This window comes from Nelumbo nucifera, chromosome 8, assembly GCF_055504915.1.
Source record: "Nelumbo nucifera cultivar China Antique chromosome 8, China Antique-T2T, whole genome shotgun sequence".
NCBI lineage: Eukaryota > Viridiplantae > Streptophyta > Magnoliopsida > Proteales > Nelumbonaceae > Nelumbo > Nelumbo nucifera.
The window spans coordinates 394,783-418,145 of NC_142656.1; the positions used below are offsets into that span (position 1 = coordinate 394,783).

The 23,363-nt window shown below is 41.4% G+C and overlaps 1 protein-coding gene across 26 annotated transcripts in view; it reads right to left on the reverse strand.

Moving 5' to 3' along the window:
• The window catches only part of LOC104590429 (lysine-ketoglutarate reductase/saccharopine dehydrogenase bifunctional enzyme), a 182,635-nt gene that overhangs the window by 119,083 nt on the left and 40,189 nt on the right, over positions 1-23,363 (reverse strand). For 24 of the 26 annotated variants that reach the window (XR_016079575.1, XM_088893413.1, XM_088893423.1 and 21 more), the window contains 2 exons: positions 11,246-11,342; positions 10,931-11,097 (listed from right to left, as the gene is read on the reverse strand). The exons of the other annotated variants lie outside the window; for them this stretch is intronic. Coding sequence is in view for 23 of the 24 variants with exons in the window: in XM_088893413.1 (XP_088749539.1) it covers positions 10,931-11,097; positions 11,246-11,342 (264 nt within the window). In the remaining variant the exon portion in view is untranslated. The remainder of the gene's footprint in view (positions 1-10,930; positions 11,098-11,245; positions 11,343-23,363) is intronic. 26 annotated transcript variants of the gene reach the window in all.

Sequence of the window (23,363 nt, forward strand, 5' to 3'; positions counted from 1 at the left end):
GCCTCCTTAAACACGGTATCAAACTGGGCCAACAAAAGTTGTAGACTTTTTTTTGGCCGCTTGTGAGTTGCTTGGTGTTACTGTTATCTAGAATAAGGGAGGAGGGCTAGAAACCCAAATACATGAAGATGGATTGTCTGGTGGCCTTGGAGGTCTAAAGTAGGGTGTTAGTGGTTACGGGTTTGGGGATTTTGGGTTTTAGGCCCTGTAGGTGGCACGATTGGCCATACTTAATAAATTCCATGGTCATACGGGTCCAATCACATATACTAGGTCCCAATCCCCTTAACCAGTGTACCCCTAGTATGATGTCAGCTCTTGAGAAATCCAGGGATGTAGGTCAACCATAAAGTTGTGCCCTTGTATGTAGAGCATCTCTTTCTCACAAATACTAGCACATGCCCATTGACTACCATTTGATACTCAAATTGAAAATGAGCTCACAGGCTGGACAGACATACCTAGTTGCTTGGTCAAAATGCAAGTGATGAAGTTCAAGGAGGATTCACTATCTATTAAGATGGAAATCTGTCGCCCCATCAACTTCCCTTTGACCCGCATAGATTGTATAGACTGGAGGCTCATAAGGGCATGTATGGATATTTCATCTCCTTGGTTTGGCCCGTCCAGATCTTTATTATCCCTTGCCAAGTTGGCAAATTCCACCCCATCCTCTTCTTCCTTGGTTTGAATGATGAACACCTGATGGGCCTTGCACTTGTGACCTGGCCCATACTTGTTGTCGCAATTATAACATAACCCTTTAGTTGAAAACAGCTCTCTTGAAGTATAGAACTGCTTGAGATTAGATGCAAAACCAGAAAACAAACAAGAGAATATTAAGAAGATGAGAGAGAGAGAGAGCTGGCGGCAATGAGAGTTAGAGAGTGAGAGGTTCGAACTAAACCTCCCTCTAACACTCTAAAACATTTTATTAAGTTAATCTTTGAATTATTACAGAGAGGCACTTGGGTGGGCAAGAAATTACAAAAACAGAGTATATAAGAGTATGGGCCCAGAATAAGGCCCATTACAGAGGAAAACATAAACACAACATAGAATGACAGCCTATGGGCCATTCGGCCCATCTCCTCTACACTCCCCCTCAAGCTGAGCATAGAAGTTAATCATGCCCAGCTTGCTAGTGTCATGTTGAGGCCTTGCCTTGGAAATACCCTTGGTGAGGAAATCTGCCAATTGTCCTTCAGAAGTAATGAATGGAAGACACACTTCACCAGAAGAGACTCTTTCTCGAATAAAGTGTCTATCAACCTCAATATGTTTGGTTCTATCATGTTGTACTGGGTTGTGAGAAATGTTGATGGCAGCCTAATTATCACAGTACAACATCATGGGTTTGTCATGATCAATCCCAAGTTCTTCCATTAAGGACCTTAGCCACAACAATTCAGAGACTCCATGTGCCATGGCTCTATACTCTGCTTCGGCGGAGGATCGGGCCACAACTGATTGTTTCTTACTCCTCCAAGAGACAACATTACCAGCCACCAGACTGCAATACCCTAAAGTAGATCTTCTATCATCAATATTTCCAACCCAATCAGCATCAGTATAGGCTTCAAGTTTCAGATGACCATGCTTGGTAAATAGAATTCCTTTTCCTAGAGAGCCTTTCAGATAGCACAAAATTCGTTCTACTGCTGCCATATGAGTATCTCTAGGAGCATGCATGAACTGGCTAATAGAACTGACAGCATACGCAATATCTGGCCGAGTCATGCATAGGTACAGGAGCTTCCCAAGAAGTCTCTGAAAGACCCCTTTGTCTTCCAACAATGTTCCATCCGAAGCTGAAAGTTTGTGACTCATATCAATGGGAGTTGCAGCTGGTCTAGCACCCATTTTTCCAGTTTTAGACAGCAAATCAAGGACATATTTCATCTGGGAAATAAGAATCCCATCCTTGGATCTAGCAACTTCTATGCCAAGGAAGTATCTCAACTCCCCCAGATCCTTAATCTCAAATTCTGTACGGAGGAAAGACTTAAGGGCCCGAATGCCTGAGGCATCATCACCAATCACTATAATGGCATCAACATACACAATGAGATACACTGCTAGAGATCCACTTTTCTTCACAAAGAGAGTATGATCTGACTATGTCTAAACATAGCCGAATTTAACAAGTGCAGCTCTAAATTTCTCAAACCAGGCTCTATGAGACTGTTTGAGGCCATAAAGTGATTTCTTCAATTTGCATACCTTTCCTTGCATATCTTTCCCATACATTCCTGGAGGGAGACACATGTAGACCTCCTCATGTAAGTCACCATTCAGAAATGCATTCTTTACATCCAACTGATAATGAGGCCAATCAAAGTGAGCTACCAGAGAAGAACCCTCACAGATGTCATCTTGGCAACAGGGGCAAAGGTCTCCAGGTAGTCAATCCCATATGTCTGTGTGTAGCCTTTTGCAACAAGTCTGACCTTGTACCTCTCAATAGTCCCATCAACCTTGTATTTAATGGTAAAGACCCACTTGCACCCAACTGGATCCTTCCCTTCAGGCAAATCCACCACCTCCCAAGTATCATTTTTGTGTAGAGCATCCATTTCAGACTTCATGGCATCTCTCCATTCTGGAATCCCAAGAGCTTCTGACACAGACCTAGGAATGGGGTTAAAAGAAACTGAAGAGAGGTGGGCAAAGTATGAAAGAGAAAGTAGATCATATGAAAGGTGTTTGGAAATGCAGTGTGCAGTGCACTTCCGCTTTCCTTTCCTAACAGCAATGGGGACATCAAGATCTGGGAAAGATGGTTCCAAAGAGGCTGAAGCAGTACCTGTTATCTCATCTGTGATTGGGAATGTATGAGTCTCATCTGTTGTAACGGAAACAACTTGCTCATTCCTGGATGTTTGCCTTTGATACACTTTGGGATTATGGGTAGGACGAGGAGGTAAAGAAATAGGGGCACTAGGGAAAGAGGAATGAAGTGGTTGATCCTCCTTTGATTCATTTGGTGAGGATACAGGCTTGTCAAGTGACTCAACTAGGACAGGAAGAGGAAGAGCAAATACTTGTGACAGACTCTCCCCCTGTTGACAATGTCCTTCCTGAGAGGAACCATAAAAAGGAAAAAGCTCATCAAAGGTAACATCCATAGAGACATGTCGAGTGCCAGTCTTTGGATCAAAACAACAATAACCCTTTTGTGTGGGGGAGTAACCAAGGAAGATGCATTTGTGGGCTTTTGGTTCAAATTTATGTCTCTGGGCACTTGGAATGTGAACATAACAGGTACAACCAAACACACGAAGAGGAATCGGGAAGAGATCCTTGTCTGGATGAAGAAGATTGAAGGGGGATTTAAACCCTAAAACCCTAGATGGCATACGGTTTATGAGATAGGTAGCAGTAAGAACAGCATCACCCCAAAATCTTCTGGGAACATGTGAGGCAAACAACAGGCTCCTTGCAACTTCAACAATATGTCTATTTTTCCTTTCAGCAACTCCATTTTGTTCAGGGGTTCTAACACAGGAGCTTTGGTGAATAACCCCCATGTCAGAGAGATACAAGGATAAACTCTTCTCAAAATACTCTTTTGCATTGTCAGATCTGAAAACCTTAATTCTGGTATCAAATTGAGTTAAAACAAGCTCATGAAATTGCCTCACAAATCTTGGGACTTCATCACGGGATTTCATTAGGTATATCCAAGTGAATCTAGAAAAGTCATCAATAAACAAGATGAAATATCTGTAGCCCCCCATAGAAGATAAGTGGTAAGGCCCCCACACATCAGAGTGCACAATATGAAAAGGAAAAGAAGATCTTTTATTGCTCATAGGGTAATTGTTTCTACAATGCTTTGACAACTGACATGACTCACAATTGAGACTGGACACACCGACTCCCTTAAACAATTCGGGAAGTAAATGACTTAAAGCAGAAAAAGGTAAATGACCCAACCGACAATGACTCAACATAATTCGACTGACAGACTCTGAAGAAGTAGAACCAAAGGCAGCATTCTTGGGATGATCAAAGCATTGGCCAAGAGTGTCGAGCAAGTATATTCCATTCGCTTCATGGCCACTCCCAATCACCTTCCGAGACTCCAGGTCCTGAAACACACAGTGATAAGGGAAAAAGGTTACACAACAATTCAATGACTTGGTCAAGCTACTTACAGATAATAAATTGGTATTTAATTTAGGTACATGAAGAGTGGAAGATAAGAGTAAGGAGTCTGTAGCCTTGATAGTTCCCTTGCCAGAAATAGAGGCAAGAGAACCATCAACTAAGGTGATTTTGTCTCGACCAGGAAGCAAATCATACGAAACAAACAGAGTGGAAAGGTTGGTCATGTGATCAGAAGCACCTGAGTCTATGATCCAAGGGGTCTTAGGATTACTTGAGGTGGATGCATGGTTAGCAGAAGCTCTTATACCTGAGTGAGCAAATGCGGTGGTGGCTGAATTTCCATAAGGGTTGGATGATGAAGTTACACCTTCAAGATGGTTGATCATCTTTCCAAACTTCTCATACTCAGTTTTCATGGCTGCCAACTGTGCACAGGCATACTCAACTTCTGTATTTGTACCCATGGCTGCATTTGCACTCCCTGTCTTTCTACTATCATTTTTCTTCTGGAACCGAACAGGGACAAGACTGGGATGCAATTTCCAGCACTTGTCCTTGGTGTTTTTCAGCTTCTTGCAATATTCACAGACCACCTCCTTCTTTCCTATGCCACTGGGAGCCCCTATAACCCCTTTGGGTTTAACCCCCATATTTGCAAAATGATCATTGATGCCAACTCCTTGAACCTGTACTTGTCTTCTACTCTCTTCACTGTTGACCAAAGCATATGCTTGCGACAATGAAGCACTTTCCTTAGACAAAATGTTCTACTTTGTGATATCATATTCAGGATTCAGCCCAGTTAGGAACTCAAAAACGCTGTTCCTTTCAACTAATTTCTTGTATGTTTCAGCATCATTGGGGGTATCCCATGTTACAACCTCTATCAGATCAATCTCTTGCCATAAAGATTTCAGGGTTGAGAAGTATGCCGCAAGGGATTTCTCCCCCTGTCTTAGATTCTTCACATCACTCCTCAGTTTATAGGCTCTGGCAACATTCAATTTCTGGGAGTAGGTTTCTGCAACACTATCCCAGATTTCCTTAGCTGAGTTCATCCAAAGATAGTGTTGACTAATCTATGGCTGCATTGAATTCACAAGCCACCCAATCACTATGTAGTTTTCTTGCATCCATCTCTCATAAATGGATCGTCCTCTGGGGGAGCTTTCTTGCTCCTAAAAACAAACCCCCATTTTCCTCTGCTACAAATATGGATTTTCACTGATTGTGACCATGCCAAGTAGTTGGTCCTATCAAGTTTAACTGTAGTTACAGCCAACATAGAATCGGTTGGGGTTCCCAAAGTCTGTCCATATTCAGCAGCACTCTTGCTTTTAAGGTCTGAGAAGTCCATCATGAAAATGTTCCAATTAGGGTTTTAATAAGTTTCTCAAAGTGCAGGGATTCTTGATGAACTTGGTTTGAGCTGAATCGGCAACACCACACAGCTCACAAAATCAGTTCAGTCTTGACAACCGTGACAGCCAAGCTCGGTGGCAGCTCTTTCTAGAAGAAGGAATACTATTTCAGCCTTCAAGGGGCAACCAGCAGACCTCCAAACACAAAGTATTCCAGGTCCCCAACAACCGTTGTCCCAAAGAGAAGAAATAACAGTCCACAGTCCTTACGAGGCCTTTTAACAAACACTCTGTGTGCAGTAGTTAACACCCTACTGATAACTAGTAGAAACCACTTCAATAGTATTTCGTATAGGTCCAAGAAAAGGCTGGGCTGAATTAGAGACTAATACCACTGAGTCCAAACCAGTTCCAGCAACTTGACAGCCCAACAACAGCCGAACTGCTCCCCAAAATAACCCAGAAATCTCTGAGTTGAATCAGTCCAGCAACAGCCGAACAGTAGGGCAGAATGGAGAGGGGTTTCGAGTACTTTAACAGCCCTCCCAAGCAAAGAAAATAACCCAGCAATAACTGCGGTAACTTACAGTATGTGAATCTCTGATTTGAGCTTCAAATCAGGTCAAACACCTTTCTCTCTGATTCTTCCTGGTCACCGAACTATTCTCCAAGTGGGTAGAGACTTGGGCACCCTCCAATGACCTCCAAGAACCAGGCGAATGACTTTAAACTTCCAGCCCTAGAACATCCTCATGCAGTTGGCTGGACTAGAACCACATGAGGGTCACGCCAAGCTCTGGCCTGCTCTGATACCAAGTTGAAAACAGCCCTCTTGAAGTATAGAACTGCTTGAGATTAGATGCAAAACCAGAAAACAAACAAGAGAAGATTAAGAAGATGAGAGAGAGAGAGAGCTGGCGGCAATGAGAGTTAGAGAGTGAGAGGTTCGAACTAAACCTCCCTCTAACACTCTAAAACATTTTTATTAAGTTAATCTTTGAATTATTACAAAGATGCCCTTGGGTGAGCAAGAAATTACAAAAACAGAGTATATAAGAGTATGGGCCCAGAATAAGGCCCATTACAGAGGAAAACATAAACACAACATAGAATGACAGCCTATGGGCCATTCGGCCCATCTCTTCTACACCTTTCTCACATCAGGCCTGCATCTTGGCCCAAGTGAGGTGCTTGAATGGTGTTGTGGGCTTGGGAAATATGGGCTTGGCTACCTCTCCCATGGATTTGGCAAGGACGGATCGGATCGAACTGGAGACTTAAGTAGCGGTTCAGACGGTTGGGTAACCCTGCACAAGCTTTCAATGCACTCCTCCTGAAGTCTAGCCATCCCAACAGCTACCATGACTGTTGCAGGTTGAAGAGCTTTTACCTCTAACTAGATTTCGTCATGGAGACCTCCGACGAAGCACCCTATGAGTGCCTTCTTCAACCATTTGTACACCCTCATAGCCAGCCGTTCAAACTCTAGCCAGTATTCCTTCACCGTCCCTGTTTGCTTAACTTTAGATAGGTGTTCATCATAATCTTCATACCCTATAGACCCAAAACAAATGCAGATGGATTCCATGAACCCCGACCATGTGACTTGGGGGTGGGAATGGCAATACCACTAGAATCAGAGGATGGCATCCCCATCCAAGTGGATAGAAGCAATGGAGACATGTTGGTGTGGTAGCATCTCATGGTACTCGAAGTACCGTTCTGCTTTGAAGATCCAGGGGATGGGGTTGCCACCAAAGTAATTTGGAAAATCGATTTTAGTGACCTTACCAAAGGGGTGTCCCCCCATCCTCGGATTACTGTTCACGGAGCCTTCAGTCTCCTCCCGCTTGCTCAATTCTGTTGACTTTTATTGAGAGGCGATAGCGGAGACTGCTGCTTTGAGTTCCTTGAGTTCGAACACCACTTGATGCAAGCCAACCTCTACCTGATCAACTCAATCATCCACAGTGGTTAACCATGTTTGGAACATGTTGGTCGGTGCTCTGATACCAAAATGGTGGAACTGCCACCTTGGAAGTCTTTTGAAGGAGACTTAACCTCCTGAAAGAAAGAAAGATGGAGAGGGGGATAGAGGAAAACAAAGGAAAAACTAGAGAAGGTAAGAGAAATCAGGTTTTGTAATTCCATAATCCCTATTACAGACCCAAACTATATATATATATATATATAGTGCTGCCGCAACTGTCTGTAACACTAGATCATCTGGCGTGGCATTGTTTTTTCAATTCCTCCTAATGAACTTTTGTGTGGGGAGGCCTTCGCGAGCTACACCTGACTGTACCTTTTAAATGATATTTTCCCTTCTCTTTATGCCATTTCTTTGTTTAAAAATGAGCCTATTTCTTCCTTTTTATTTCTCTTTCTGATGGGGCGGCATAGGACTTGGGTTTCGGAAGAGGTTTGAGAAAAACTGACTGCTCACTTGTCACTGAGTTATTGCAAATTTTTGATTCAGTTGTTGTAGACCCTCTTAAGTCTGATGAGAGAATTTGGACTCCTGACTTCAAAGGCTCCTTTTCTTGTGCCTCTTTCTTCCAGTACCTAGTTACACAAGTGTCTATTGGGTCCTCCTTTCCGGTGTATGAGGTTTGGTGCAAAGCAGTTCACCTAAAAATAGAGACCTTTTGTTGGGAGGTCTATCATGGAAAAATCAACACTCTAGACTTACTACAACAAATAAGAAAAAAATGTTTTTGTCTCCAAGCGGGTGCACACTCTATAAGGAAAATGATGAGATTGCTTATCACCTTCTAATTTCCTATTGTTTTTTTACCTTTATTTGGGAGTGGTTCTTTTCTCTCTTTGGGTGCAGGTGGACTCTACCTACAAGCTTGAATAATTTGTTTGCGTGTGGAACTTTTTAGGTGGCCAAGGAAAAAAGAATAATGTGGAAATGCACTAGGGAAGCTATAATTTGGACAGTTTGGGAAGAAAGAAATGCAAGGCTCCTCAAGGAAGAGGAAAAAAATCTATAAGAAAATTTGGAGTGCATTTTAAATAAGGGTGATTCATTGGGTCAAATCTTTGAACCTGTTCTCACCCTATTCCTTTGATGATTTAAGGAGCTGGAGGGAAGTGACTTCTTCGTCTACAAGAAAGATTAGAATACTTAAAGCCTAGAAACCACTCTTGGAGAACATTATGAAACTCAATTTTGACGGGAGAAGCTTTGGTAACCAAGGCCCCTTAGGAAGGGGGGTGGGGTCAGATAAATATGGGATTATAACAGCAATGTTCTTGACTCCTATTGGTCTAGGAGGTTCCAGTAGAGCTGAGTTGACTGTTGTACTTTGTAGGGCACAAATAACAAAACAGATAAATTTAAAAAGGCTGATTGTTGAAGGGGACTCCCAAGTGGTGGTAAGCTGATGAAAGAATGAAAAAAGGCAGTCTGGACTTATCAAGAAGTGGTGAAGAAGATCAAATGGTTATTAAGGGGAATGAGAGTAACATTTCAGTGGGTTCCAAGGGATGATAATGGGTTGGCAAATTCTTTTGCAAGGCAAGGGGTAAATAGGGAGCAGTTATATTGGGCTCATTTGTAATATCTGTATTTTAGGGGTATTTTTTACCCCTTTGGATCCTTATTGTAAATTATTGTTTATATTAAATGAAATGATTCCCTGTTAATGATCAAAAAAAGCCCTCTTATAGATGGTTACCAAGAGGGACTATATGCTGTAGTGGTGATTGTGGTGTGATTTAGAATCTCGTGGGTGGCTGAAACATCATAAATGTGACATTTTGTGTGGTAGACAGCATAGTGTGTCGGTAGTGACATGTTGGTGATAGCAGTGTGGACAGTAGGCTTCTATCCATCTCTTTGTTACTGTTCTCGTGGTTGGTACTTGGTAGTTAGAGAAGTACAATGGCTGCATCCAGCACTGGTGAAACTAAACCAAACAGTTTGGTTCAATCTGAAATCTTTGCATTACAGATGACATCTATAAAGCTGAATGCTGATAATTATATACCTTGGACTATATTAAATGAAGTCTTTGTTAAGTCAAAAGGGAAGTTAAAGTAATTGAATGCAAAACCATAAGCTAGTAGCAGTGAGTATGATGATTGGGAGCAAGAAAATGCTCAGATTGACCGAATGCAAGGTCTGGGGAGGTTATATGTAGCTCATTTCATTTCAGGGCTTAGGATGGAGTTTGAGACTGTTTGTGTTCTGATACTGGGCAGTGCTCAACTTCCCTCATTACAGGATGCCTTTTATCAGTTCCATAGGGTGTTTTTTCGTTTTGCAAACACAGGTTACCAGATAGACATGACAGATCAGCATTAGATGTGGTGAGTGGGAGAGGCCGTGGTGGTACCAGAGGAGTTGGACATTGGAACAAAGGTGGTGACAAATTTGCCTGAGTAATTAGGCAGGACTTGGTGGACATGAACAAACTAGTGGTCGTGGGATTAGAAAGTGCACTTATTGTGTGATGGGTGGTCATCCAAAATTTGTTAAAGAGGTATTGGAAGCATAGTGGTTGAAAGGTTTATCAAAAGGAGGATTTGTGGGCCACTAATCCAGATGCAACTCTTTGGACCACTTGTGAAAGCTAAATTACTGTAGCCGAAGTAGCAGAAAAGAGAAGAAGAAGAAGAAGAGATGCTGGAATGTCAAACTGCACTGCTCAGTCGACAGTACTATTATTTATATTATGATGTAGTACAATGATACAGGAAGTTACTAGAATGCCCCTGATTAGTGATGGGACACCCAGACAACTTAAAACATTAAACAGGATTAGACCCATTAACAAAGGCCCAGTACAGGACAACTTAAACTTAAGTATAGGCTAATAAGAACTCTTATCAGCCAAATACTCATACATACAAAGACTTCAATCCAACAACTTGCACAACTATGGTACCCAAATACTTGCACAAGGATACCGTATCATGTCAGATACTTTGATTTTTAGTGTAAGTTTTGTATCCAACATTGTATCCAGCCCTGTCCTTTTCTGTATCAGGGTAACATAGTTGGACAGAAAAAGAATATTAGAGTCTTTGAGAACGAATTCTTAAAGGAAGAGGAGATCTTAAGAAGGGTAGTGGCCAGTGGGGAGAGTAGGGCCACTTCAGATCAGAACACATCAGTCTGAATCACACTCAATAGAATTTATGGTTGTTACTGATAAAAAAAATCAATACACGAAACAAGCCTGACAGAGAAAGGGAAATAAGAATAATTTCTTTTTTTTGATAAGTGATAAAAAAGTTTATTAATAAGAACAATAATTAATTGGAAAAAATCAAAACAGGTTTAATTTTTTTTTGTTGATAAAATAATATGAAAGTATCATGTATTCTTTAAGTTTTCAGCAATAGCCTCAAGCAAGCAAAAGATGTTGAAATAGTTTATAAAGAACATAAATAATTTTGATTTACAGGAAACAAAGGATGAATGGTATGGATTAGAAGCTTACTCTGAATCAGAATTTCTCATGCGTGGAATGTATTCATACAAGTGAGTAAGTGATCCTCCATGAGCTATGCAAGCTCTTCTTAAGTGGGAAGGTAATTCTGAGATATCTTTTGTACAAGCCAAGCTACCAATAAATTGGGAAAGGATATCTCCAAAATGTTGCGAAGCCTTCTCAAAATTGAACAATAACTCAGATGTAAAGTTCAAAACTAAGCATAGATATGATGGCCCCACCAACATCCTATGCACTCTGTGTACAAAGATAAATATAACTTAACTGAAAAGTTAAAAGTCTGCCCACATAAAGGTAATTTACCTCTTTTGCAAACTCTGTTGGAAGAATGTCAACAGCCAAACATATCACGCCATTACCCTCCATGTCATAGTGGTATAAATTGGTGAATGGATCATATCTAAACAACAAAATTGACATTAAGATATGCTTTAAAAGACCAAAAAAACAAAAATGGTTGAACAGTAGCTTGCCAGACAATCAAAACAAAAGCAACTAGGATGATGAGGAAATCAGGAAGATGCCAAAGAAGAATATATTAGGTTTCTGTATCAATGGGAAAGAAATATCATGGACCCATCCAAATATGGAAACCAACAAAGGAAGGAGTGTTATTAAAGGCCAAGTTTGGAAAAGTTCTGCAACAACCAACATGAGTCCATCTGGGTGTTGTGAGAAGGGCTGATCTGTTGTTTTTTTATATTTGGAGTACCCTTTTATTGTGTATCATATGTACCATATCACTGTATATTTCTCTATTCTTTCTTGAACAAGAGAAGGGCACAATGGTCCTTTCTCACCTATTGTATTTCATTAGTATATAACATAACTTGTTTGGGCATGTTCCACATTGAGACAACCCACAAACTGTTTCTCTTCACCTGTACAAACCCTAGTTGTCATGGTATCAAAGAAGGTCTTCTACATCAGCTTTTGTTCAAGTTCAGAAGGTTGACATTCAAGCTTCCTAATCCTACTGTCAAAGACCACTTTGAGGACTGTTTGAAAGCTCTTCTGCTCAGTATGATTACAGCACCTTTTTTTCTGATTTTTCGCCTCTCAGTTGGATTTCTTATCATTTCTCTCTAATGCTTGATCCAATCTTCCTATGCTCCTCAATTCTAATTCGCCCTAAGGCTCTAGAACCTACCCATTCACTTGGACAGGAGTTCAGACTCGATTTGAAGGGGTTTGATCTCTTTTCTATCTTCAACATGTTAGACAGTGTATGCCCTTAGCTCCAATTAGATTGATGTACTTATTGTCATTTATTGTAAATGAATAAAGTGCATAATTGATTCATGTTATTTTGGTGCATTTTTGTGTAATACCCTTAAACTGGACACTTATGAGACTCGTGTTAGTTTAGAATCTTCACAACCATTGCATAGATCTAGGGAGATTTATCCTGCCAAGGCTGACACTGATGTGCCACCAAGTGGGTTGGGGTGGCTTGTCTCATCTACCAGGGTGAGACCTGAGGTACATGCAATGTGGGTTTTCTTGAAACCCTGAACCAGACCAAATTCCAGTATTGCCCTGGACCTTGGAGACAGATGGGCAAAACTGTAATGTTACACCTGACCCCTATACTCGATTATGATACTACACTAGGTGTCAGATTGAGCTGTCTTTGATATGCCAATCAGTAAGATCCTTAGAGGGGGTCAAAACCTGGGTATGTTGGGGCAATCCGAGAATTCACCTGAGTGGGTGATCATAGTGACAGGATCAGCCCCTTTGTCGGACAAAGTGAATGATCGGGGAAAGCACTTTCTCTGATGGAAACCTAAACCACCGGCAGTTGATTTCAAACTTGTTGAAATTTGTTTTGCAAAATATATTTATATAGAGATATACTTATATATTATGATTTCACAAAATGTTTGCAAAAGGTTATAATTCTCGGGATCCATGTGAGTAGAGAATGCAACACTGTACCTTGCAGCCGAGGGAGAGGTCCCCTCTTGTCGGGCAGTGTTTGATCATTATGGGCTGAGAGGTTAAGTGTAAGACCATTGAGGGTAATACCTGATGGACTAATCTTGCATCTGCCCATAGTCCTTGGGCCTTCATAAGGTGGCTGGACCCAAGGACCATTTAGTGTAAATGTTGGGCCCATTAAGAACCCATACTGATGGACTCAGGGGTTCACTGTGTTCTGCAGTGAATTCGGCCAGGCCTTGTAATAGAGGCTAGGTTGAACCCATGTGGCTGATGTGTAGATCAATGCTAGGGTTCCACACCATACAAAGAGAGCCAAACTAGCCAACATTTAAAGGAAAAGTGAGCTATGTGACTAAATGGTCCTAAAGCCCATTTCGAACTGGGCTTAAGTCAGTTAATTAAAAGGGGGCAAATTCTGATTTATAATCTGATCAGGATTACCTAAAGGATAAGATAAGTCTTATCCATTTAAGAGTCCAGATCCAAATATCAGGTTTGGATCAAGAAATTCTTTCCTAATTGGATTAGGAAGCTGATCCAAATAAGGCTATAAAGAGGGGGCGAATTCACCAGTTTTATACACTCAATAATCTGCAGAATTCTTCCCCAGTTCTTGCCGCCCCTACCCAGTTTGATCTCCACTCTTGGATCTGATCAAGAATAGTTCTTGATATTGTTTCTTGTTAGAAGAAACAATCTAAAGTCGTGCTCACCAGCCCCTTGCGTAATTCTTTTTAAAGAATTAGGGTTCTTGCTGAAGAACCACTTTGTTGATCCTGCCTCATCATACGCTATATCATTTTCAATGGAGGCGGGTTTTAGTCACCTCTTTGGGCGTGAAAACCTACGTTGGGAGTTACTGCTATTCCATATCAGGTACATCCCTACTTGCTTCCTTTTGGTTTCAGATTTGGTCCACTTTGTTTCAAGAACGAACTTTGAAAATGCAGTTTTCTAAATTAGGGAATAGGATTCCCAGATGGAAGAAAGAAATTTTTGAAATTTCGCCCAACCACCCTGCATTGTTTGGCCATCCATATGATAGATCTCCCATCTCTTCACAACAGACCTGCAACTTGTCTTTTCTGGACTGTTATATTCTAAAACTATTTTTCTGTGGTTATTTCTTGAAGATTTTGACCCTTGTCGCTTTGCCCAGTTGAATTTGTGGTTATTTTTCTCAGATTTGAGGCTGTACCAGTTGCTTTTGAGAGTTTTGATCCATTTTTCCGACTTGTTCTAATCTGTATTTCCATCTCAGGACTGCTGCTCTATTTTCTAGTATATTGGGGATTATTTTCTTGTGAGAACTGATCTCTTCGGTGCTGAATCCCCACATCTCTTTGTTATTTACATCCTCAATTCTGACTTAGGTTGGATTACAGCAAGGCATTTATTTATTACTTGCTTTAATACCATATTGTCCTGCTTTGGATTGTACTTTCTTGGTGTTTTTCTTGCTGAAATGGCTATGGACAGGAGAGATATTCTTCTTGCAATCAGATTTGATGGGAGTAATTACTCACTATGGAAGTTCCACTTTGAGTTTTTATGTTGAGGGGCAGGGTCTCTGGGGTCATATTGATGACTCTTCACCTAGACCTAATGAATCTGATAGTAAAGGGGTTAAAAATGGAGAATTGATGATGCCAAAATCGTTTCCTGGATTTTTGGATCAATTGGGACTGATACAGCTATTCCAATGAGGGGCCTGAAGACAGCAAAGAAGATGTTCAAGTACATGGAGAAAGTTTATCAACAATCTGATCTCTCTAAACAGTATCAGATAGAAACCGAGGTCTTCTCCTATAGCCAAGGGGAGAAGAAAATTCAAGAAAATTATGCAGATTTTGTGAATCTATGGACAGAGTATGAATTGATTCATATGGGTGAATCCTTGACAACCTGTTGTGTCAAAGCACTTACTACTTCTTGCCTAGATGTGATTTTGGGAAAGCTTTTAAGGGAGGAAACAAGACTTGTAACTCAATCAGCTATCAGCGGGAAGCAAGATATGGGGGCAGAAGCAATTTTCTTGGCAAATAGGTCCAAACTTAAAACGGATTTATCAAAGGTGCAATGCTATGAGTGTAAGGAGTATGTTCATGTAGCTTCTCATTGATAAAATAAAAATACATGTACCTACTACAAGTAGAAGGGACACATAATATCTATGTGTCCTACACATCCACCTAAGAGAAGTACTTCTGGCTATACAAAAGGAGCAGCAAAAGGCTTTTCAGACTAGTGTTGAGAATACAACTAGTGGCGCTACAATTCCCTCTTTTCAGTTGGGTCCACAACCAAGGGTGAGCCTTCTGGTATTCTTACTAAGGAGAAGGTGTGACAATTAGTATCCACTACTATTTCCTCTGAATTTTCAGCCATTGGTCTGTCTGGTGAGTCTTCTTGTTATTGCTCTTCACCCAATCATGTTTGGATTATTGATTTTGCTGCCTCTAACCAAATGACAAGGACACATTCTGGTCAATATCTTAAACCCCAACACCTTAATAAACATATCATTACAGCCAATGGTGAAGAATCAGAAATCATTGGATGGAGTAATTTGTCTTTACATACTTCTACTTTCTCTTAGTTTCATCTTCCTAAAACACTTCTTGTCCCTAAACTTACTACTTATTTAATTTCGATTGGACAACTTGTTGAGGATGGTAACAAATTGTTTCGTTTTTTCATGATGGATGTCTTATTCAGGACAAACACACTAGGGCAGTGAAGGGGAAGGGGTGTAGACTTGGAAGGTTGTTCGTCTTAGAGTTTGAGAAGACACTTGCATCACCTAACTCATCTTGTCTAATCTCTACAGTAGAAATCTGCTGGACTCAAAAATATGAAAAGAAAAAGTAGTTTCTTGAAGAGAGAAGGAAGAGAGAAGGAGAAGAGAATAAGAGATCTTGAAAAGAAAAGAGAGCAATGATCTGGCCACCCCCTTCACTTATTATTTATACTAAAAATATATGAGCAGTAAAAAGACAACTATGCCCTTATAAGGCGGCATAACATAAAACAGCATATATAAGACTCAAAAACATAATAAAATTTGGACTCGCATAACTAATGTGGTCCCCACCTCCTATCTAACAACTAACAAAAAACATCTACTCATAAAACAACACAAAACTGATTAATCTTCAACACTCCCCCTCAAGTTGGGAGTAAATGTCACACATTCCCAACTTGTGTAGATCATGTTCAAGCTTGTTCTTTCCATCCCCTTTAGTGAGAACATCATCCAACTGCAATTCTGAAAAGACGTAAGGCAAGCAGACTTCTCCAGCTGTTACCCTTTCTCATATGAAGTGTTTATCAACTTCAATGTGTTTTGTCCTGTCATGCTGAATGGTTGTGGGCAATATTGATTGCAGCCTGATTGTCACAGTACAACATCATAGGTTCCTCTGCTTTCACCCCAATCTCACTCAAAAGAGATCTAACCCAAAGAAGTTCTGAAACACCATGAGCCATGGATCTATACTCAGCCTCTGTACTTGACCTTGCCACAACCGCTTGCTTCTTACTCTTCCATGAGATCAAGTTTCCACCTACAAAGGTGCACACTCCTAATGTAGACCTCCTATCATCTAAGCACCCTGCCCAGTCTGCATTTGTATAGGATTCTAGTTTCAAATTTTCATGATTTGAGAAAAGAATGCCTCTACCAGAGTGCTTTTTCAGATATGCAAGTATTCTCTCAATAGCTTCCCAGTACTGAACTCGAGGTGTATGCATGTACTGACTCACAACACTGACAGCATAGGAAATATATGGTCGTGTCATACACAAATATAGGAAGTTGGCTCACTGTTAGAATGTTAGAATGATGTCTCTTTGTATGAGTGTTCGGCTGATAAGAGTTCTTATTAGCCCATACTTAAGTTTAAGTTATCCTGTAACTGGGCCTGTGTTAATGGGCCTAAGCCTGTTCAATGTTTTAAGTTAACTGGGAGTCCCATCACTAATCAGGGGCACTCCAGTACTTTCTTGTATCTTGTACTACATTCAAATATAAATAATAGCATGGTCGACTGGCTAGTACAGTTCGCATTCCAGCATCTCTTCTTCTTCTCCTCTTTTCTGCTACTTCGACTACAGTGGTTCAGCTTTCATGGTATCAGAGCATTGAGCACCTTCCTGGTTACAGCCGACGCCATCTCCTCTTTCTTGCTGCCTTTCTTCTTATTTTTTATCTGGGTTGCTGCTGTGAAACCCTAGGGTTTCAGGGGAACAACACAAGGTTCGACCTAGGGTTTCCCTTGGTTATAGGGCGCAAGGGAGGTAAGACCCTGAAGCTGGAGTCCTACTAGTTTCTAGTAGTTAGCAGCTATTCGGCTGCTAAGAAGAGGTCTGTATAGGACAGACCTAGTTGAGGACTGATTTCAGCAGTCCTAGTGTTGTCCGTAAGGAGGGGAACTCCCTTTACAGTTGCAGTACTCGAAGTTCAAGTGGAGTCTGCATAGCACAAGTCAGTTACCAGCCCAGAACACCTTTTGTTGCTGTAACTGAACTACTTCAGAACTGTGACAGTCTCGGCAAGTTGGAAACTGTGTTGCGAGCTGTCAGGGCCTGCTGAGATTACTTCGGCTAATCAGAATCTGCATCAGAACTGGTTCAGAACTTTCAGAACTGCTTCAGAACTACTTCAGCTAGTCTTAAATTAGTGCCATCCACACAGAGGCTGCAGTCAAGATGTCTTCAATATCCAGAGAAGTTTCTTCTAGGGATAACAGACCTGCGGCAAGGTCTTCAAATCTGGAAAACCCTAATCTGCACAGCCTGCAGATTACAAGTGTACTACTGGACGAATACAACTTCAGGGAGTGGTTCGTTTCTGCAATGTTGTTTATTAGTTCCCGTGACCTCACAGTTATGTCCTGATGTTGGCAGTGCAGATTATGCTGTGTGGCGCAAGGAGAATGCCACAGTTATGTCCTGGCTGCTTGCCTCTATGACTCCTCGGGTTGCCAGGACTGTTCATCACTTTCCTACAGCAGCCAAGATTTGGGAAAAGGTGTCTAAGACCTATGGACAGAAGAAAAACAATGCTAGAATCTACAGATTGAATCAAGACATTGCTGCCCTAAGGCAAGGTGATATGACAGTTGCAACATACTTTGCAACTCTGGAAGGTCTTTGGGAAGAACTTGACCATCACTTGATATTAGATTGGAAAAATGCCAGCGACAAGGAGAGACATGATAAGCAAATTGAAGAGAGCAGAGCTTTCAAGTTTTTGGCTGGCCTAGACCCAGTATATGAGGGTATAAGGTCACAAATTCTAGGGAGAGATGAATTACCGGAGCTTCACCATGTGTATTACCTGGTGAGGAATGAAGAAGTCAGGAGAAGGGAGATGCAAGTTGACTCCCAGACACAGTCAACTGGACTATCTGTAGAACATTCAGCCCTAGTCTCCACTAAGGGAAATAGATATTCAGACAAAAAGTCCCTCAAGTGTACCCATTGTGGTGGTGAGAAACATACAAAGGAGAAATGTTGGGTCTTGTATCCTCATCTGAAGCCAGCTGCTTTGAGAAAGGACAAAAGGCAACATAAGGGTCACACAACAAGTGGGAATCTTGCCACCACCAACAGTGGTGACAACTCACAGAGTACTCCGTCAGTGTCCTCTTCCACCACAGGGCAGGCTGCCGACTCCTCTGGACCAAGTACTTTGGGCTTCACAGCTAGTGACGTAGAGGTTCTCAGCCGGGCATCAGCCCGTCTGAAGAACAATCCTTTAGCTTCCACCTCTCTTGCCAAATCAGGTACAGCCTCTGCATTTAGTGCGACTAGTTCCATTAATTCTACCTCTTGGGTGATTGATTCCGGAGCCACTGACCATATGACACATATGTCCTCCTTATTCTCTTCATATTATTTGTTGTCTGGCCAGGATAAGATGAGAGTGGCTGATGGGTCTCTCTCCACCATCTCTGGAAAGGGGGTGGTTGACCTAAGCAAGGATCTCTCACTCAAATGAGTCCTACATGTTCCTAATCTTACCTCAAATCTGTTGTCGGTTTCAAAGCTTACAAAAAATTTGAACTGCAGTATAACTTTTTTTCCCTCTCATTGTGTTTTCCAGGACAAATTGACGAGGAGAACGATTGGGGTGGTCATGAGTATAGGGGCCTCTACTATTTTGATGCAGACATCAGCTCAGCCCTACAAGCTTCTGCTACTACTAGTCTGGAAAGTGTGGAGTCAATAGCTAGGTTGCACCTGTGGCATGCTAGGCTAGGTCATGTGTCTTTCTCTTCTTTAGCAATGTTGTTTCCATAATTAAGTAAGGGAATTCCAAGTCAAAGTTTAATTTGTGATGTGTGTCAAATGTCAAAACAATGTAAAACAATGTATCCAATTTCTAGTAATGAAATTCGAGCTCCTTTTGACTTGGTTCATTCTGATGTTTGGGGACCTTCACCCATTGTTTCCATTGATGGCTTCCGTTACTTTATCAGCTTTATTGACCATTATTCTCGGTGCACTTGGAATTATCTGTTAAAAGGACGTGATGAAGTTCCATGGGTAACCATGATTTTTTGCAAGATGATTGAAACACAATTTGAGAAGAAGATTAAGCAATTTCGGTCGAACAATGCAGCTGAATACTTTGAAAGATCCCTGAACTCATTCATGGAAGATGCAGGCATGTTACACCAATCATCGTGTGCTTACACCCCTCAGCAAAATGGGGTTGCTGAGCGCAAGAACAGGCACCTATTGGAGACAGCTCGAGCCCTACTTTTCTAGCACAAAGTGCCCAAGCAATATTGGTCTCAAGCTATACTCACTGCATCATACCTGATAAATCGGATGCCATCTAAGGTATTGGGTATGAAGACTCCTTTCTCTGTTTTGTGTCCCACTCTTCCAGAATTTCCTCTTCCTCCACGGGTTTTTGGTTGTACATGCTTCATACATGTGAAGGATCCAAAGAAAACCAAGCTAGATCCCAAGGCTATGAAAGGAATATTTTTGGGGTACTCTCCTACACAAAAGGGGTATAAGTGTTATGATCCTGTCTCCAAGAAAAAATATGTCACCAGAGATGTAGTCTTTTTTGAGTCTCAACCCTATTTCCAGTCTTCTCAGAATCCTCTTCAGGGGGAGACTTGTGGGTTGGAAGAGGATTCTCATTCTCCCTTCTTTTTTGTTCCCCTTTCATCACCTTCCACTACTCCTAGCTGTGACATTCCGAGTCAACCTAGTCAGGCTCCCACTGTGCCAGTTACTTCTCCTGATACAGCAAATGCTCATAAAGGTTCCAGTAGGCAAGAGAAAGAGATACTTACATACAGCAGAAGGAAGAAAGGCCCTCAATCTCATGATTGCAACCAGTTGAACTCAGATCAATCTGTCTCTGCAATCCAAGGTAATTCTGACTCACTCACTTCAGATTTGGATCTTCCTATTGCTCTCCGTAAGCCTGTTCGTTCTTGCACCACCCGGCATCCCATAGCTGATTATGTTTCTTACTCACACTTATCTCCTGCCTATCACTCCTTTGTGTCTGCTCTTTCCTCTGTATGTGTCCCTTCTAGGTACTCTGAAGCGGCATCTGATCCAAGGTGGAAAGAAGCCATGAATGAAGAGATGAAAGCCCTAATGAAAGCAAGAACGTGGGAATTGGTGGACCTGCCAAAGGGGAAAGGCATTATTGGGTGCAAGTGGGTATTCACAATAAAGCACAGGGAAGATGGGTCAATCGAGAGGTACAAGGCCAGACTTGTGGCAAAGGGATTTACACAAAAGGAAGAAATTGACTATAAGGAAACCTTTGCTCCAATAGCAAAGCTCAACACAATCAGGGTTCTACTGTCACTAGCAACAAATTTCTCTTGGGATCTCCATCAGCTGGATGTGAAGAATGCCTTCCTAAATGGTGACCTTCATGAAGTTGGAAAGAAGGTGTGTAAATTAAGGAAAGCATTATATGGTTTGAAGCAGTCTCCCTGGGCATGGTTTGAGAGACTTTGTATGGCCATGAAGAAAGTGGGGTACACTCAGAGCAGTGCAGATCATACATTGTTTACAAGGAGACAGGATGACAAACTTACGGCTCTCATTGTTTATGTGGATGATATGGTGATTACTGGAAATGATGAGGAAGAGATGAAGAGGCTGAAGGAGTTCTTAGCTTCAGAATTTGAGATCAAAGACCTGGGAAATCTGAGATCTTTTCTTGGAATTGAAGTTGCTAGATCAAGAGAAGGAATCTACATATGTCAGCGGAAATATGTGCTAAATCTCCTAGAGGAAACAGGAATGATGGGGTGCAGGCCAGCAGACACTCCAATAGAACCGAACCATGGACTACAAGAATCAATGGGTGAGGAATATTGTGATAAAGAGAGGTACCAAAAATTGGTAGGAAAACTGATATACTTATCCCTTACTCGGCCAAACATTGCCAATGCAGTGCATGTTGTCAGTCAATTCATGCACTCACCAAAGATCCCTCATATGAGAGCAATGGAAAGAATTCTCAGATACTTGAAGACTTGCCCAGGGAAAGGAATTCTATTCAGGAAAAACAGCAGATTTGAAATTGAAGCCTACATTGATGCTGATTGGGCTGGGTCTGTCAGAGACAGAAAATCAACCTCAGGTTATTGTACATTTTTGGGAGGAAACCTGGTCACATGGCGCAGTAAGAAGCAGAATGTTGTGGCTAGATCAAGTGCAGAGGCAGAATACCAAGCTATGGCACACGGGGTTGCTGAACTGTTATGGCTCAGAACTCTTCTTAATGAGCTTGGTATTAAGGATGAGAGTCCTCTCAAGTTGTATTGTGATAATAAAGCCGCTATCAACATTGCCAACAACCCCGTGCAACATGACAGGACAAGACATATTGAAATTGATCGACACTTTGTCAGAGAGAGAATTGTTTCAGGAGAACTCTGTGTGCCTTATACTCCATCAGAGATGCAAATTGAAGATGTATTGACTAAAGGACTGGCAACAACAAAGTTCAGGGACATACTTGACAAGCTAAACATGATTGATATTCATGCTTAGCTTGAGGGGGAGTGTTAGAATGTTAGAATGATGTCTCTTTGTATGAGTGTTCGGCTGATAAGAGTTCTTACTAGCCCATACTTAAGTTTAAGTTATCCTGTAACTGGGCCTGTGTTAATGGGCCTAAGCCTGTTTAATGTTTTAAGTTAACTGGGTGTCCCATCACTAATCAGGGGCATTCCAGTACTTTCTTGTATCTTGTACAAGAAGCCCTTTTGCATATCTGTATTTTATACAAAATTTTATGGTTGCTTATAAAGAGGTAAGGAGAGATACAGCAACATGGGCAATTTGGGAAATGCAAGAATTTTCAAATAAAAACAGAGTAAGGAGGTGCTGATTGAATGTATAACCATTAGGGCGGTTCACTGGCTAAAATCTCTAGAGAATTTCAGAGTTTTCTCAGTGGATGATATCATTAGGAAGTGGCTAGCACATCATCAGGGAAAACTTTGATTAGTAGATTCTGGATAGCACCAGTTGATGAGTTCATAAAATTTAATTTTGATGGCAGTAGTATAGGGAATCCAGGCCTCAGGTGTGGGAGGCATTTCCAGGAATGAACCATATCATGTTGTGGCACTATTTTCAGGCCCATTGGCATTGGTGACTCTTGAAGGCTGAAATAATGGCAGTAATGGAGGGAGTACAAAGAGCAAGGAAGCTGAATGTACATAAACTGATCATAGCAGTTATTGATGCAGAGGTGGAAAGTGGGTCATTGGATGAGGAGAAAAGGAGGAGAAGGCTCTCAGCTAAGAAGGCGTTGATACTCTGATGCACCAAGCTGAAGTCAAGTGGAGGCAGAGAGCTAGAGTAATGTGGCTGGAAGCAGATGACAATAATACTGCTTTCTTCCATGAGGTGGCCAATGCTAGAAAGAGGGTTAACTCCATAAGAAAGCTGGTTTTGGAGGGCAGGACAGAGAACAATGAGAAAGTCATAGCAGATGCTTTTGTTGAATTTTATAAAGATCTTTTCAGGGAACCTTGCAAGAAAAGACCAAGGCTGGATGGTTTGACTTTTGAGTATTAATCTGAATAGCAGAGTTTAGATTTGGAAAAATTCTCAGAAGAAGAGGTTAAGAAGGTTGTAGAAGAGTTGGAAGGGGAAAAAGTGCCGGGTCCAGATGGTTTCACAATTCTGTTTTATAAGAAGTTCTGGGAGCTCATTAAAACAGATCTATTAAAGGTCCTGGAAGAATTTCATGATTCTGCAGCCCTTGAGAGAAGTTTAAATGCAACTTTATCTCCCTCATCCCCAAAAAGAAAGGAGCTACAGAGTTTAAAGATTTCAGACCGATTAGCTTGTGTTATCTCAGGGGCTTCAGCAGTTCGAACCAGAGGAAGAAGAAGAAGAAGAAGAAGAAGAGGAACAGTTGAATCTGATAGCATAAACCCTATCAGTCGACCCTAATATGAATTAG